Source organism: Oryx dammah, unplaced genomic scaffold (assembly GCF_014754425.2).
Source record: "Oryx dammah isolate SB20612 unplaced genomic scaffold, SCBI_Odam_1.1 HiC_scaffold_29, whole genome shotgun sequence".
NCBI lineage: Eukaryota > Metazoa > Chordata > Mammalia > Artiodactyla > Bovidae > Oryx > Oryx dammah.
Genome location: NW_024070213.1, coordinates 60,415,789 through 60,428,690, shown reverse-complemented (window position 1 = coordinate 60,428,690; position 12,902 = coordinate 60,415,789). Strand labels below are relative to the sequence as shown.

Below are 12,902 nucleotides of genomic sequence, written 5' to 3'. Positions count from 1 at the left end.
TCTTGTGGATGCTTTCTGTGTTCTCTTACCCGTGGCTGTGAGGCAGGGGGATCAGGCTGGAGTAGCACCCCAGGAGTCCTTCCAGCAGCATTGGGTGGGGCTGGAGGGACGCCCGGCCAACACTGGGCCTCTCTCCACAACGGGCCAAAGGCAGCACAGCTGTCAGGGCTGAACAACTGTGCAGAAGCTGGGGAGAGGCTCTCACCTGCTCTAAAAATAGCCATTTAAGCCTTGGAAGGACACCTCACAACCTGGAGACTTTGTCTATTTGTCCTTTCAGAAGTGGCGGCTTCATGTCTTCCCTTTTTAGGCGGGAGAAGGCAGGCATCTCAGCTGCTTGTTATTGTTGGCCCTGGGCCTCGCTGAAGTGACAGGCCCAGGCAGTACTAATATGGCCTGACTTTGGCTCCAATAAACAGTTCCCGGGCTCCCTGACAAAAGACCTTCCATGCCAGGGAGGGCTAGGAGAGGACTTAGCCCCACATGGGATGGAACAAGGGTGGCCAGCCTTAGTCCTACAGGCATTTATGGCTTTCCTAATCCCCCCAAGGTAGCCTTTGTAGCACCGATGAGTGAAGCCAGCATCTCTTAAATGAGGCAAAAGTGGCTCCTACAGGCCCTTGGCTGCCTTTCCGCAACCTCTGGTCCACTGACCCGGGACTGCCTTCCCTTTCACCCTGCTCAGGAAGAACAGCAGAACTGCACATAGAGCAGAGAACAAGTTTATTTGGTGAATGCCGATGGTAGACATCATCCAAGAGAGAAAATCTGGGGAAAATACTGTGACAAGAGAACCTAGGAAGCCTCAGGGCTACATACACAGTCTCCCACAAGGAAGGTGCAGTGTCCACGCACAGTGGGAATATCCTCAGCCATTCAGCACCATGCGGACGAGCTCTGTGGAAAGGAGAGGGGGGTGAACAGGAAGCAGGGCGAAGGGGAGGGGTCCGCCAGGGGCCAGGAGACCACAGACCACAAAGGCAGCGTAAGAAGGAATGTGCCCACAACAACCAACCTTGGGGTCAGTGTGCAGTACTCTCGACCCCCAGCTCCCCTCCCACCAGCTGTTAGTTCCCCCTGCCCCACCCTGAGCAGCAAGAACACAGCAGAGGCGGAAGAGTTCCCAACTACACCTACAACTACTGTCAGCCACTGGGGGAGGAGGAGACAGAGTTTTGGGTTAGGGTACCTCCAAGCTGCCCAGCGGAAAGAAGCGAAGACCTACAGCAGCACGGTGGGGCAGGCAGCCCACCCTCCCTGCCAACCACGTGATCCTGGGCTAAAGGATCACCATGAAGCCAGACCGGGGTAGGTAGGCTGGTGTGAGTTCCCAGACACCAGCACCCTGGAAGCCAACCAAACCCCAGACCCAGTTCTAGGAGAGGAGGAGGTGCCACACCCCCAGGCTGTCTGCCTCTTTGAGGAACCCCTCCCCTCCCCAGTCAGCTCCATGCAGAGGCATGCCGGGAAGAAGTCAGATGGTAGTAGGGGAAGGCGGGCTAGAGAGCAGAGGCTGGGGAGAAAAACACTGGGGAGGTCAACTAGAGAAGGGGGGCTGGGAGGAGCCGTACCCGCCCCATGGGCCCGTCACCCCGACAGGATATGCCTCACAAACGCTGCAGGAAGGAAGAGACATTCATGGTGAAGACAAGACATAGACGTGGGGTGAAGGGGTCAGGCAGTGAGGAACTGGACATCCATTTTTACTTCCCATCCCTTTCCCACCCTTCAGGCCACAGGAGCCCTTCCTTTCCTATCACACCCCTCTGGCCTCCCATTCCTGGGCTGGGCTGGGCCCTGCCCCTTGCCTCCTAGCACTTTTAGGAGCCTGAATCCAGGGACAGGGAAAGCCCTCAGTGCTGTGCATGACCTGCCCCGTATGGCTGCTTCCTCCTTGAGACCCCCGGTTCGTCCCTCACCTTCATAGTTGATACAGCCATTGCTGTCCTCATGCCCTGCCACCAGCATCTCTACTTCTTCCTCTGTCATCTTCTCGCCTGCAGAGAGGAAGGAAGAGCGAGCATTCTAGAGTTGGGTGACACCGAGGTCTATCAGGTGGCACCTCAAGAAGGAAGGGCAGAGCCTCACCCAGTGTGACGAGAACGTGCCGGATCTCAGCACCCATGACGGTGCCGTTCCCTTCCTTGTCAAACACCCGAAGGCCTTCAACATAGTCCTCATAGGTGCCCTGGTCCTTGTTCTTGGCCACAGTCTGCAGCATGGGTAGGAAGTGCTCAAAGTCCAGTACCTTCACATTCATCTCTGCCGAAAAGGAGGTGGAAGCTAAGTCATATGTGTTCTCAGGACTGGGGGTTAAGGGGCTCCCACTCCAGGCAGGAGAAATCTGTGGGATTTGCCAGACAAGACCCGCTCGTGTTTGGGGCCTAGGAAGATAAAAGGAAGCTACTAGCTGAAGACTGCGGGCCCACCACCACACTGCAGAGTTGTTCTTAAGGACCCTCACCATCACTCTTGGGGTTCCCCAGGACTTTGAGCACCTCGGCGTTGGTGGGATTCTGGCCCAGGGCCCTCATCACGTCCCCACACTGACTGTACAGGATCTTGCCATCCCCTGTTCGGTCAAACAGCTGGAAGGCCTCCTTGAACTCTGAGGATCCAGATACCAGATAAACATCAGTATGGGACACACAGGTGGTAACCCAAACCCTCCTCCACGGTCCCCACCGCCCATTCAACTTTGATCATGCTGAGGAAATCAGATATTTATAACACTGTACACCCAACCCCTCTAAGAGGGATCCAGTGTCCCTTCCTCCCAACTCAGGTGTCTCACATAAAGACCTGGCCTTCCTCAACCCTTAGCAGAGTGGTTACGGCCATTTACATACCCTCTCCGCCTGCAGCAAGCCTGCCCAGCCTCCTCATTACACGACTCAGGGCAGGAATTTGCCACCGCCCTGTCTGGGCCCTGTCCTTATAAGGAAGTGGGAGCAGCGGCCTGGGACTGGGGTCATCCCAGCCTGCCACTTCCCACCCCTCCAGTGCAGGGTCCTTTCAGAGGGCACTGCTACAAAGAAGTGTCCTCAGCAAACTCCCCTGTTGCACTTTCACAAAGAAACAGATCACTGCTGTTTACAGCCTTCACAATTCCAAGCTGAGGGGAGAGGGTAGTTACCACAGGAGGGAAAGAGGCAGAAGTGGCTGATTAAGGAACACAGGAGCACAAACAGCTTAATACACCATCCCCAAGCCCCACACACAGCAGGCATTAGTGATCAAGTTGTTTCACACACCCACATCACCTAAAACTCACCCAGTGCTTGGGGCTCAGATCTAGAGTAGAAGGGAAGGGAGGAAGAAAGAGTGAGAAAAGAAAATGGAAGATCCAGAAGGAAGGAGAAGGGAACCCACCAGGTACTCCCCTGGGGGTGCTAAAGAGATGACAGGTGAGGGTGAAGGAGCTAGAGGGAGTGTCCCTCTCCCTAACATGACCTCAACAGAGGTCAGAGATTACCTACCTGCGGTCTGATCCTCGGTGAAGTCACACTGCTCAGAGAAGACGAGAGTGGTCAGCATCTTAACTCCAGTCCCCCCAGCTTCCGTCCCAGTCCCAAGAACTCTGAATCACAAACTCCTATTCCATGCTGGGGACTCGCTTCCCAGCAGGGTAGGATCCCAGACACTCCAACCCCACCTCCAACCTTCGAGGGCCTCAGGTTCATTTACCCGCTACTCTCTGCCTTCTCCCCGCCCCCTCTCCCCGGCTTCCCGCCTCTCGCCCCAAATCCCGCTCATCCTCTCGGCCCCGGGCCCCACCATCTTGACGCTCAGCTCTCCGGGACCTTTTCCTGCAGTAATGGCTCCGGTTCCTGGCCCAACCCTAGTCTTAGTACGTCCTAATGACGTCACCCCAGCTGACCCAACCAATAGGGATCCTGGCCCGGGTTTATGCAGATGACGCTACTATATTAGTAATAAGGTGGGCGGGGGCCAGCTGGTGTTCAAGTCTCCAGAATAGCCCTACCTGGGGCACAGAAACTGCAGAACAAGGTGGAATGGGGCGCAAGGAATCTGCTCCTCCGAGCAGGGAGAAAGTCAGAGGAGGTCGCGTTGGTGGGTGCGGGTGGGAAGAGGAGCCCTCCCTTTCCCTCCCCCACCTCTAAAGAAAGCAAGAGTCGGAAGCTAAGGGAGGAAACGTCTCTTTATTTTGAAACAATAGCCTCCTAGTGGCAGGAACGTGCTTTTGCCTGGTGGGAGCCCAGCGTCCGACGCCACTGCACCTGTGGAAAAAGATGGACGTTGCCAAATCCTGCCGCTGACGCGCAGCAAGACACGGAAATGCACTTCCTTGCTTTTGTACGCAGGCAGAGGGACAGGAAGGAGGCTTGCCTCCCAAGGCGCAGTGAGAGTGCCCTACCTGCATTGCTCAGACGCTTAGGATGTGCTTCAGGAAGGCTGCAGAGAGAAGAGGCAAGAGGGGCTTCAGAAGCTGGCCTGATGATAACCCATCTGACTTTAGATAATTCAGGCTTCAGGATGCCTCCACCCACATGCCTCGGGCCTCCTGCCTCCCCCTTCCCCAGTCGTTTCTGCTCCTCTGGCCCCTCACCTTCATAGTTGATGCAGCCACTGCTGTCCTCATGTCCTGCCAAAACAGACTCCACCTCCTCTTCAGTCATCCTCTCTCCTGGGCCCAGACACAGTGTTTTAGCCCCTGCCTTCCCTCCCTCATCAACCCATGCCTCTTTCTTCTGGTGGCACCTCCTCTTCTCCCACCCTGGAGACTTGCCCATAGCAACAGTCCCCCAAGAGAATTCCCTCTTTGTAGTGGGCATGCCTTGAATGTGTCTCTGAATCTTGCTTTCCATTTCACCTCAATTATAGGTGGTGAAAGCTTTGACAGACAAGGAAACTGAATTCCAAAGGATTAAAAAACAGACCATATCATAGAGTTACAGCCATCTCTTCCCAAGACTGAAACTCAGATTTCCCACCTCGTTCCCTTTCCTCTGCCGTTTGGGAGGCAGCTGCAGCCCACTCACTTTAGACTGAAGGAGGAAGAACTTCAGATCCTATCCCTAAGGCTCTGACCTTCTCAGTCTCCTGCCCATGACCCACAGGACAGTAATCCCTCATTGGCTCTGCCTACTTGGCTAACCTTCTTAGTTTATCCCCTCCTCTCAACACCCCCAGGAGTTCTGGTCCCTGCCTCACCCAGGGTGGTGAGGACATGTCTGAGCTCAGCTCCCATGACTTTGCCATTCTGCTCTTTGTCAAACACCCGAAGCCCCTCCAGGTAGTCCTGGTATGAGCCTCGGTCTGGCAACTTGGCGACTGCCTGAAGCATGGGCAGGAAAGTCTCAAAGTCCACACGCCGGGACTTCAGCTCTGGAGATAGACAGGTGAAGGAGAGGTTACTACAGTGTCATCTAGGACCCAACTCCCATCCCCACTATGAAGGGTTTCATCTGTTCAACATTCAGATATTTTTCTGCCCTTATGTTTGACAGTTTTTAAAGTCCTGGAACCCACCTCAGCATCCTTTATCACCTTACCAACATTCCACCACCAAACTGAAAACCCGCATTGTCTCAGAGGTGCCCTCACCATCACTCTTGGGGTATCCCATGACCCTGAGCACCTCGGCGTTGGTGGGGTTCTGGCCCAGAGCCCTCATCACGTCCCCACACTGGCTGAACTGGATCTTGCCATCCCCCACTCGGTCATACAGCTCGAAGGCCTCCTTGAACTCTGAAATGTAAGGAGAGGTCAGTGTTGACAAGGGATTCCCATCACCACCAGGAGAAAGGAAATTCAGAAACAATGTGCTTGAGCTGGGCAGAACAGAGAACAAGGAGCACTAGTGTGGGAGGTTTCAAGGTCGGGAATAGAGGTAGGGGAATCGAAAGAGGATCTGACTAGGGACTTGGGATGGACGGTGGGCTCAGTGGCGTCTCCTTACCCTCCAGCTGGTCCTTGTTAAACTCGATCTGTGGAAGAGAAGAGCATGTGAGGAGAGATGACAGGACTCACTCAATCCCTCTCCAGCACTCCTCCCGACCAACTGGCAGCCACTTCGGGGGAGGGGCCCATAGGGACCAGGCTGGGAACCCAGCCACCTCAGTCCCATTCCCAGCTCCAGAACTTGGGAGAATCCCAAGAGGAGGAATTATTGGGGGGAGGGTTTCCTGGGAACAGGGTTAATCCCATGCCACCTGTTCCCCTCCCTCTACTGCCCTGAGCCCTGCATCCCTCACATAACTGGGGGCTGAACAAAGGCTAAATTTACCCCTGGCCCCCAGCTGTGATTGTCTAACAAGTCTGTCCTCTTCAGCCTTCCCTCCTGGGGTTCAGAGCTGTGGCTTTTCATATTGAATAGTTAGACAGGCACAGGCAGCAGCTCCCCTCTTTCACCTTGAAACTGTCCTCAGAACCCAGATGTTCCCCATCTTACAGGCTCTGCCTCCAGCAGCACAGTGAGAAAGTGATGTACATACACACACACATGTTATCGGTTAGAGGCAGAGACAAAGACAGTAGAGTCATTAAGCTTAGATGCTTCCGGCAGGGGGTGGGGGGGGTACTAAGAAAACCCCCCACCATCATCCAGTGCTTACTGATTCCCTACCTTCTAGATACCTGTAGTCCCCTAGGCTACATCCCACTGTTGTACCAACTCCTCCATTCTCTTCTCACTTTTTAGGGACTTACCACCACTTTGGAGAGATCGATGGGGGGCTCCTGGGGTTTCGCAGGTTTCTCAAGGATTAGAGGGACAGGTGGTGGTAGCTCAACCCTGGATGGAGGGGGCCCTACTGCGGGCTTAGCAGCAGGCTTGGAGGCAGCAGGGGGCCCCACTGGCTTCTTCACGGGAACATCCTTCTTGGGAGGCATGATGTCGGGTGGCCAAAGGACAGTGTGCCGATGGGGGCACCCATCTCTGTTTAAATAGCCAGGGAGTCTGGGATGTCAAGGGGCGGGGGCAGGGGCAGGGAGCCAGTTGGCTGGGGGGAGGGTGAGATAGAGGAGAGGTATGCCGGCTGCCCTCACTCCCCTGGCCTCGTGTGGTTCAGGACTCCTGCCCCAAGGTCTTCTCCCTTCTGTCCACCCCGCCCCAAATGCTGACCAGAACAATGGCCCCTTGGGGGCCGGGGGAGGAAGGCAGAGACGGCCCAGAACGGGGGAGTTAACTTTCAGGGTGCAGATAGGACAGTTGCCAGGGACAAACTGAAACAGGGTTGAGGAAGAGAAGGGGACCCAGAAAATTCCGACCCCCTGACTCAGAATAGTCCTTTTTCCTAGCAGCTTTAGACTCTTGAAGATGGAGGCAAGGATGGGGGCCTTATTAAAGTGGGGTCTGGGAGTAGTGAAAGAGGAAAAAAACAAGCAGCCCTTCCACTTCCCTCTTCCTATGGATGAGGAGCAGGGTAGTTCACCCCACAGCTTATAATACTCGGTACCTCAAGTCCCTAACCCCCTCCCTCCCAGCCCAGAACTGGAACTGTGCACTGCACGATGCGGAGAAAGAATAGTAATAGAAGGGTGTGACTCCCACCCACTGTCTCCTAGCCCCAGTGTTGTTTTAAGAGTGGGGATGGAGGGAAGGATTGAGTTTAATACCCATCACCCATACTCCGAAGAAAGGAACCCTTGTCCACAAGCCTATGGTCATTCAAGTCAGATAAAGACGGGGTGTCTGCTGAACCTGTAGGGACCCCATGGTGACACCTGAGGGGAAAGGCAGGCTCTGAGAGGCAAAGGGCCTAATTTCTAAAATCTCTAATCCATAAAGATGTGCGAGGTCCCTCAACCAGAAGGATAATAAAACCCTGACTTGGCAGCCAGGTTGCAAACCTTGCTGTGGGCACTGGGGAAGGGTGGAAGTCAGGGGCCTATGAAGGAGGGGAGGGTTTGCTGGTTATTTTTGTACTGGGGGTAAAGAAGGCGATGATTTAGACAGCATTCTGAAGAAGACAGTAGTGATTCCATTTAGGGGTTTAGAGAGTTGATGCCGTGTTTCCCACTCGCAAAAAAAAAATAAAAATAAAAATAAAAAACAACCATCTGAACCTCATTACTGCAATTCGTCTCATTTTAGGAAAATCAGAATCTCTCCTCTAGCCACGAGTACCTCACACACATACACACATACACACATACACACACACCCCTACACATACACACCCCTAAGCCTTAAATAAAGGAAAGAGCCCCTCCCCAGCGCCCCAAAACTCACCCTGCGGGGTCCAGGTAAGGGGCGGAGGCGGGGCGCAGGGCAGCCGCGGGCCCTGAAGGGTTAATTTCTGCGGCCTCGGAGCATGCCGGGAGATGTAGTCCTCGCGCGCCCGCGGGCTCACGGGAAACACCGCGGTAAGGCTCAGGGAGGATGCTGGGGCAGTGACTTCCGGCCCGCCGCGGCGGTTGGTGACTCAGGTTTTGGGGGTGCGATTCTTGTCCCAGAACCGAAAGGCAGTGAGCACTTTACAGCCCCTATCCCTGACCGTAAAACCGCGCGTGGCCCCTCAAGATATCTCCTTTGCTTGGCTCTGAGTTCCCGTTTAGTGTGGGCGGGGATTTATTCCTGAATCCACTGGTAAGAACGCAGAACGAGGGGGAAAGGCTGCAGCTGCAGCAGGCCGGATGGAGGTCAGACAGTAGGAAGCACTTACTCCCTCGGGCATAATGGTTCGGCCTTTTTAGCGTCCTCTTACTGTTTGGTAGAAAGAGAACAGAAGCCGTTGAGTTGCCTTGTGACTTGGAACAGTTAACTGAAGTTTTTCGTTTTTTAAAAAATGAACTGGTAGTTGAAGTGTTAAACTTTGGAATTAAGCAGGGTCACCTGCCCTAGTCGCTCTAAATTGAAATTTCCGCTGAATGCGGCAGCATATGTACCAGCCTCCCTGTCGTTTCTTCACAGGTCTTGGAATGCAGGGCTGGCTTCTCCAGCCTTTGACTATAAGAAGTCTCTGCCCAGCATTGGACATCTCTTTCCCGCAGATGGTTGTTTTTTAGATTTTTTAAAAAACTGAAGTAAACTTTTACAAATAGAAGTTTCAGGTGTACTACATAGTGATTCACAGTTTTTAAAGATTATACTCCATTTATAGTTATGGTCATTTTTGCTGTATTCCCTGTGTTGTACATTCCCCAGATGATTATCAAAGTTCCTGTTTGTGCTTGGAGGGAGCCAGCCCAGGCAAGCCCGACTTCACTGGCTGCACCAGTAAATGCCCTGGTTGGTCACACAGTGCTGGACATTGGGGCTTGCTTGGATGGGCAAGCCGTGGGTCGGAGAAGAAAACCTACCCACCGGAGGTCAATAGTATGAGGCATAAGTGAACTTTATGGGCAGTGCAGAAGTGATACTTGCTGGTTGGGGCAAGCTTCTGGGAAGACCAGAAATGGGTTGTGTAATAGAAACAGTGACGATGAGGAGGGTGTTAGCAACTATTCTGGAGGTCTCAGCAGAGCAGGTACTGCTGTGAACCATAGGCGATGGTAAAGAATGTGGACTCAAGACCAGCCTGCTTAGATTTTTTTTGGGGGGGAGGGGTTTCTGTATGTTTAAATTTGAATCTAGGTTCTACCACATGCAAGCAACTTCAGTTATCAATAATATGGAACCTTGTAGTTCTGTTGGGAGGATTCAGTGTGTTAATTTTTGTAAGACAGAATGGACCAGGCACAGAGTAAGTGATTTGTTAGCTAAATTTCCTTTACCCTTCCCAACATATGAAGTAGCTGGTATTTCCTCATTTTTCATCCATAAAAGATTACTAGGCATGAACAGATGGAGAGCAAGAAAGAATACATTTGTCTTAAGTGTTTGGTTACAAGACTGTTTGGGGGAGGGCCACATCAAAGATGACTTTTTGTGTCTCATCACTTCCACAGAAGTTGGTTTTGAAGATGGTTTATCTGATTTTTTTCTCTTTCCCCTTCATAACTGCCTTTTGGCAGTTTGCCAAGGAGAAATGCTTATGGCATCATCTGACTCTCTAGCCTTTTGTCTGATTTGTAGATAAGCAGTGCAGGAAGAAAAGATGAAGTCCCTTGGCAAATACAAGTTGGAGGACTAGCCTTCATTTTCTATATTATCTCTTTTAATCATAAATAACACAAACCAGACTGAACGTGGTCTTAACTGGGCATAGGTGATTTATGCATCATGTATGTGGGCTTTCTGTGACAAATGCCCAACTCTCCTCTCTTCCTGCGCCATCTAGGATGTGACTTGTGTGTTCTTAAGGATTGCATATTCTAATATTGAGTGAGTGAGTGAGTGAGTGAAGTCGCTCAGTCGTGTCCAACTCTTTGCGACCCCGTGGACTGTAGCCTATCAGGCTCCTCGGTCTGTGGGATTTTCCAGGCAAGAGTGCTGGAGTGGACTGCCATTTCCATCTGTAGGTGATCTTCCCAACCCAGGAATTGAACCTGGGTCTCCCGCATTGCAGGCAGATGCTTTACTGCATGAGCCACCAGGGAAGCCCTGTTCTAATATTAGTCAACATAAAATAATTAGGAAGAGCAGAGCTTTTTAAAATACAATTTTAAAGGTTACTTTCCAATTACAATCATTACAGAGTATTGGCTATATTCCCCATGTTTTAAAGTATATGCTTGAGCATGTCTCACACCCATTCTTTGTACCTCCAACTCCCCTACCCCAAGCTGCCCCTGCCCCTTCCCCACAAGTGAGCACTAGTTTGTTCTCTGTATCTGTGAGTCTGCTTCTTTTTTGTTATATTCACTGATTTTTTGTATTTTTTAGATTCCACATATAAGTGACATCATACAGTATTTCTTTCTCTGAGATACTTCACTTAATATAATGCCCTCCTAGTCCATCCATGTTGCTACAGGTGACAAAATTTCATTCTTTTTTGTGGCTGAGTAGTATTCCATTGTGTGTGTGTGTGTGTGTGTGTGTGTGTGTGTGTGTACACACCACATCTTGTTCCACTTGTCTCTTAATGGACACAAGTTGTTTCTGTATTCTTGGCAATTTTAAATAATGCTGTTGTGAACACTGGGGTATTGTTTTTTGTTTTTTTTTTAATATATACCCAAGAGTGGAATTGCTTGGTCATATGGTAACTCTGTTTTTAGCCTTTTGAGAAACTTCTGCACTGTTTTTCATAGTGGCTGCATCAATTTACATTCCTACCAATGGTGTACAAGGGTTCTCTTCTCCACATCTTCGGCAACATTTTTATTTGTGTTCTTTTTAATGATAGCCATTCAGACAGTATGAGATGAGGACAGGCACAGCTTATGAAAGGTCTGTGTTTTAATGTACATTAAAACCTGATGGGACAGTTTCTGGAGTTACATGGCACTATGTAGATCTTCAGTAACTTGAATAATTTTGGTTTCACCCTATACACTTTACCTAGCTCTTTCACCAGTGACTAATGTGTTAAGATGGATAATAGTTTAGATAGAGAGACCCCAGTTTCCTCAGTAGGAAATATGTCTTCAGTCCTCTGGCATTTTGATCAGAAAGTGGTACTGGTGGTGATGCGTGATAGAAGAGGGAGGGTGAGGAGGATGTTTTATGATGCATGGGTCATTGATGAAGTCCTCTCCAAGACCCGTTTTTATAGACGCATACTAGATGCCACATATAAACAGAAAGATAGGTTTTCTGGCAAGAAATGCTAATTTCATTTTTGTAATATTCTAAAACGGTGATACTCAGATTTAGCTGTTCTTCAGAATTTCCTGCAAGCAGACAAACTTCCAGATTCTGCTCCCAAAGATTCTTATTCTAGGTCTGTGTTAGGGCCTGGAAATCTATTTGAAATATTTTTAGCCTACTGGAAAGCACAGAGAATAAACTAACAGACATGGGTAATAAAAGTGATCTTTTAAAAATGTGCATTTGATCATGTCATCTTCCTGCTTAAAATCCTTTCACATGCTTTGATAAAAAAGAATCCTCACATTGACCCACAAAAGCCAGCATAGTTTCAAAATACTCCTTGCCTGAACCAACCATACCTACTAGCTTTTTGATCTTCAAAAGAAAGCTATTCTTCTCGGCTTAGGTTGTTACCTCTTTCATATTCCTGCCCCCTCTCCCCCCAACACACACTATTGCCAGGGCCAAGCAGGGCACAGCGCCTGGCATACGCTGGACACTCAAATATCTGTAGAGTGAATGGCCGTCTGGGTAAAAGGGAAGAGTGAAGAATGGACACTGATACTAGTAAGTCAATAGGGAGATAGGTTGGGGATTCAAGAGACTGAGAGAGTTCCCATGTACTGAGCTCTTATTTTTATCATGAAGTAGAAAGTGAGGTGATTACTACTAATATATAGCACAGGGGACTCAATGCTCTGTGGTGACCTAAATGGGAAAGAAATCCAAAGAAGAGGGAATATGTATATTAGTTCAGTTCAGTCACTCAGTCATGTCTGACTCTTTGCGACCCCATGAACCGCAGCACGCCAGGCCTCCTTGTCCATCACCAACTTCCGAGGTCCACTCAAGCCCATGTCCATTGAGTCGGTGATGCCATCCAACCATCTCATCCTCTGTCGTCCCCTTCTCCTGCCCTCAATGTTTCCCAGCATCAGGGTCTTTTCCAGTGAGTCAGCTTTTCACATCAGGTGGCCAAAGTACTGGAGTTTCAGCTTCAACATCATCCTACCAATGAACACCCAGGACTGATCTCCTTCAGAATGGACTGGTTAGATCTCCTTGCAGTCCAAGGGACTCTCAAGAGTCTTCTCCAACACCACAGTTCAAAAGCATCAATTCTGCACTCAGTGTACACGTGGCTGATTCACTTTGCTGTACAGCAGAAACTAACAAAACATTGTAAAGCACCTACAATAAAAATTTTTTTTAAGTGATGTGATGCAGTTTGCAGAAAGAGGAAGTGAAGCAGTTGGCTTGAGAAAGTAGTGAAGGTTTTAAATAGGTGCTTTGAAAG

The 12,902-nt window shown here is 50.5% G+C and overlaps 2 protein-coding genes across 5 annotated transcripts; both read right to left on the bottom strand.

Annotated features, from left to right (window-relative positions):
- Window positions 1-706: 706 nt before the first annotated feature.
- On the bottom strand, window positions 707-3,860 carry MYL6 (myosin light chain 6). 3 transcript variants are annotated; one of them, XR_005719659.1, is made up of 6 exons: window positions 3,778-3,860; window positions 3,480-3,507; window positions 2,465-2,608; window positions 1,920-2,262; window positions 1,572-1,616; window positions 707-897 (listed from the first exon to the last, which is right to left on the bottom strand). XR_005719659.1 is itself a non-coding variant. In XM_040232942.1 (6 exons), exons 1-6 carry the CDS (start codon window positions 3,778-3,780, stop codon window positions 869-871), a joined length of 456 nt encoding a protein of 151 aa, XP_040088876.1. In that variant the 5' UTR covers window positions 3,781-3,859; the 3' UTR covers window positions 707-868. The 3 variants fall into 3 exon arrangements, 2 of the variants coding, with proteins under 2 accessions (XP_040088876.1, XP_040088875.1); XM_040232942.1 differs by lacking the exon at window positions 1,572-1,616 and having other exon boundaries at window positions 1,920-1,992; window positions 2,084-2,262; window positions 3,778-3,859; XM_040232941.1 differs by lacking the exons at window positions 3,480-3,507; window positions 3,778-3,860 and adding an exon at window positions 2,850-2,901 and having other exon boundaries at window positions 1,920-1,992; window positions 2,084-2,262.
- On the bottom strand, window positions 707-8,324 carry MYL6B (myosin light chain 6B). Of its 2 annotated transcripts, XM_040232935.1 has the most exons (8): window positions 8,198-8,324; window positions 6,673-6,901; window positions 5,924-5,951; window positions 5,569-5,712; window positions 5,176-5,349; window positions 4,571-4,648; window positions 4,379-4,416; window positions 4,145-4,241 (listed from the first exon to the last, which is right to left on the bottom strand). In XM_040232935.1, the coding sequence occupies exons 2-7, from the start codon at window positions 6,853-6,855 to the stop codon at window positions 4,388-4,390; spliced, it is 636 nt and encodes a 211-aa protein (XP_040088869.1). In that variant the 5' UTR covers window positions 6,856-6,901; window positions 8,198-8,324; the 3' UTR covers window positions 4,145-4,241; window positions 4,379-4,387. The 2 variants fall into 2 exon arrangements, with proteins under 2 accessions (XP_040088870.1, XP_040088869.1); XM_040232936.1 differs by lacking the exons at window positions 4,145-4,241; window positions 4,379-4,416 and adding an exon at window positions 707-897 and having other exon boundaries at window positions 8,198-8,267.
- Between the last annotated feature and the right edge of the window lie 4,578 nt (window positions 8,325-12,902).

What these genes read in the sequence shown, in the direction of transcription:
- MYL6 (XM_040232941.1), bottom strand. Translation starts at nt 2,886, where the DNA reads ATGAGGAGGCTGGGCAGGCTTGCTGCAGGCGGAGAGG. An exon ending in TTCTCGTCACACTGGGTGAG is followed by an intron (nt 1,993 to 2,083) that starts GCTCTGCCCTTC and finishes TCTGCAGGCGAG; the next exon opens with AAGATGACAGAGGAAGAAGT. An exon ending in TGGCTGTATCAACTATGAAG is followed by an intron (nt 1,617 to 1,919) that starts GTGAGGGACGAA and finishes TCCTTCCTGCAG; the next exon opens with CGTTTGTGAGGCATATCCTG.
- MYL6B (XM_040232935.1), bottom strand. Translation starts at nt 6,855, where the DNA reads ATGCCTCCCAAGAAGGATGTTCCCGTGAAGAAGCCAGTGGGGCCCCCT. An exon ending in TCGATCTCTCCAAAGTGGTG is followed by an intron (nt 5,952 to 6,672) that starts GTAAGTCCCTAA and finishes TCTCTTCCACAG; the next exon opens with ATCGAGTTTAACAAGGACCA. An exon ending in ACATGTCCTCACCACCCTGG is followed by an intron (nt 4,649 to 5,175) that starts GTGAGGCAGGGA and finishes GTCTGGGCCCAG; the next exon opens with GAGAGAGGATGACTGAAGAG.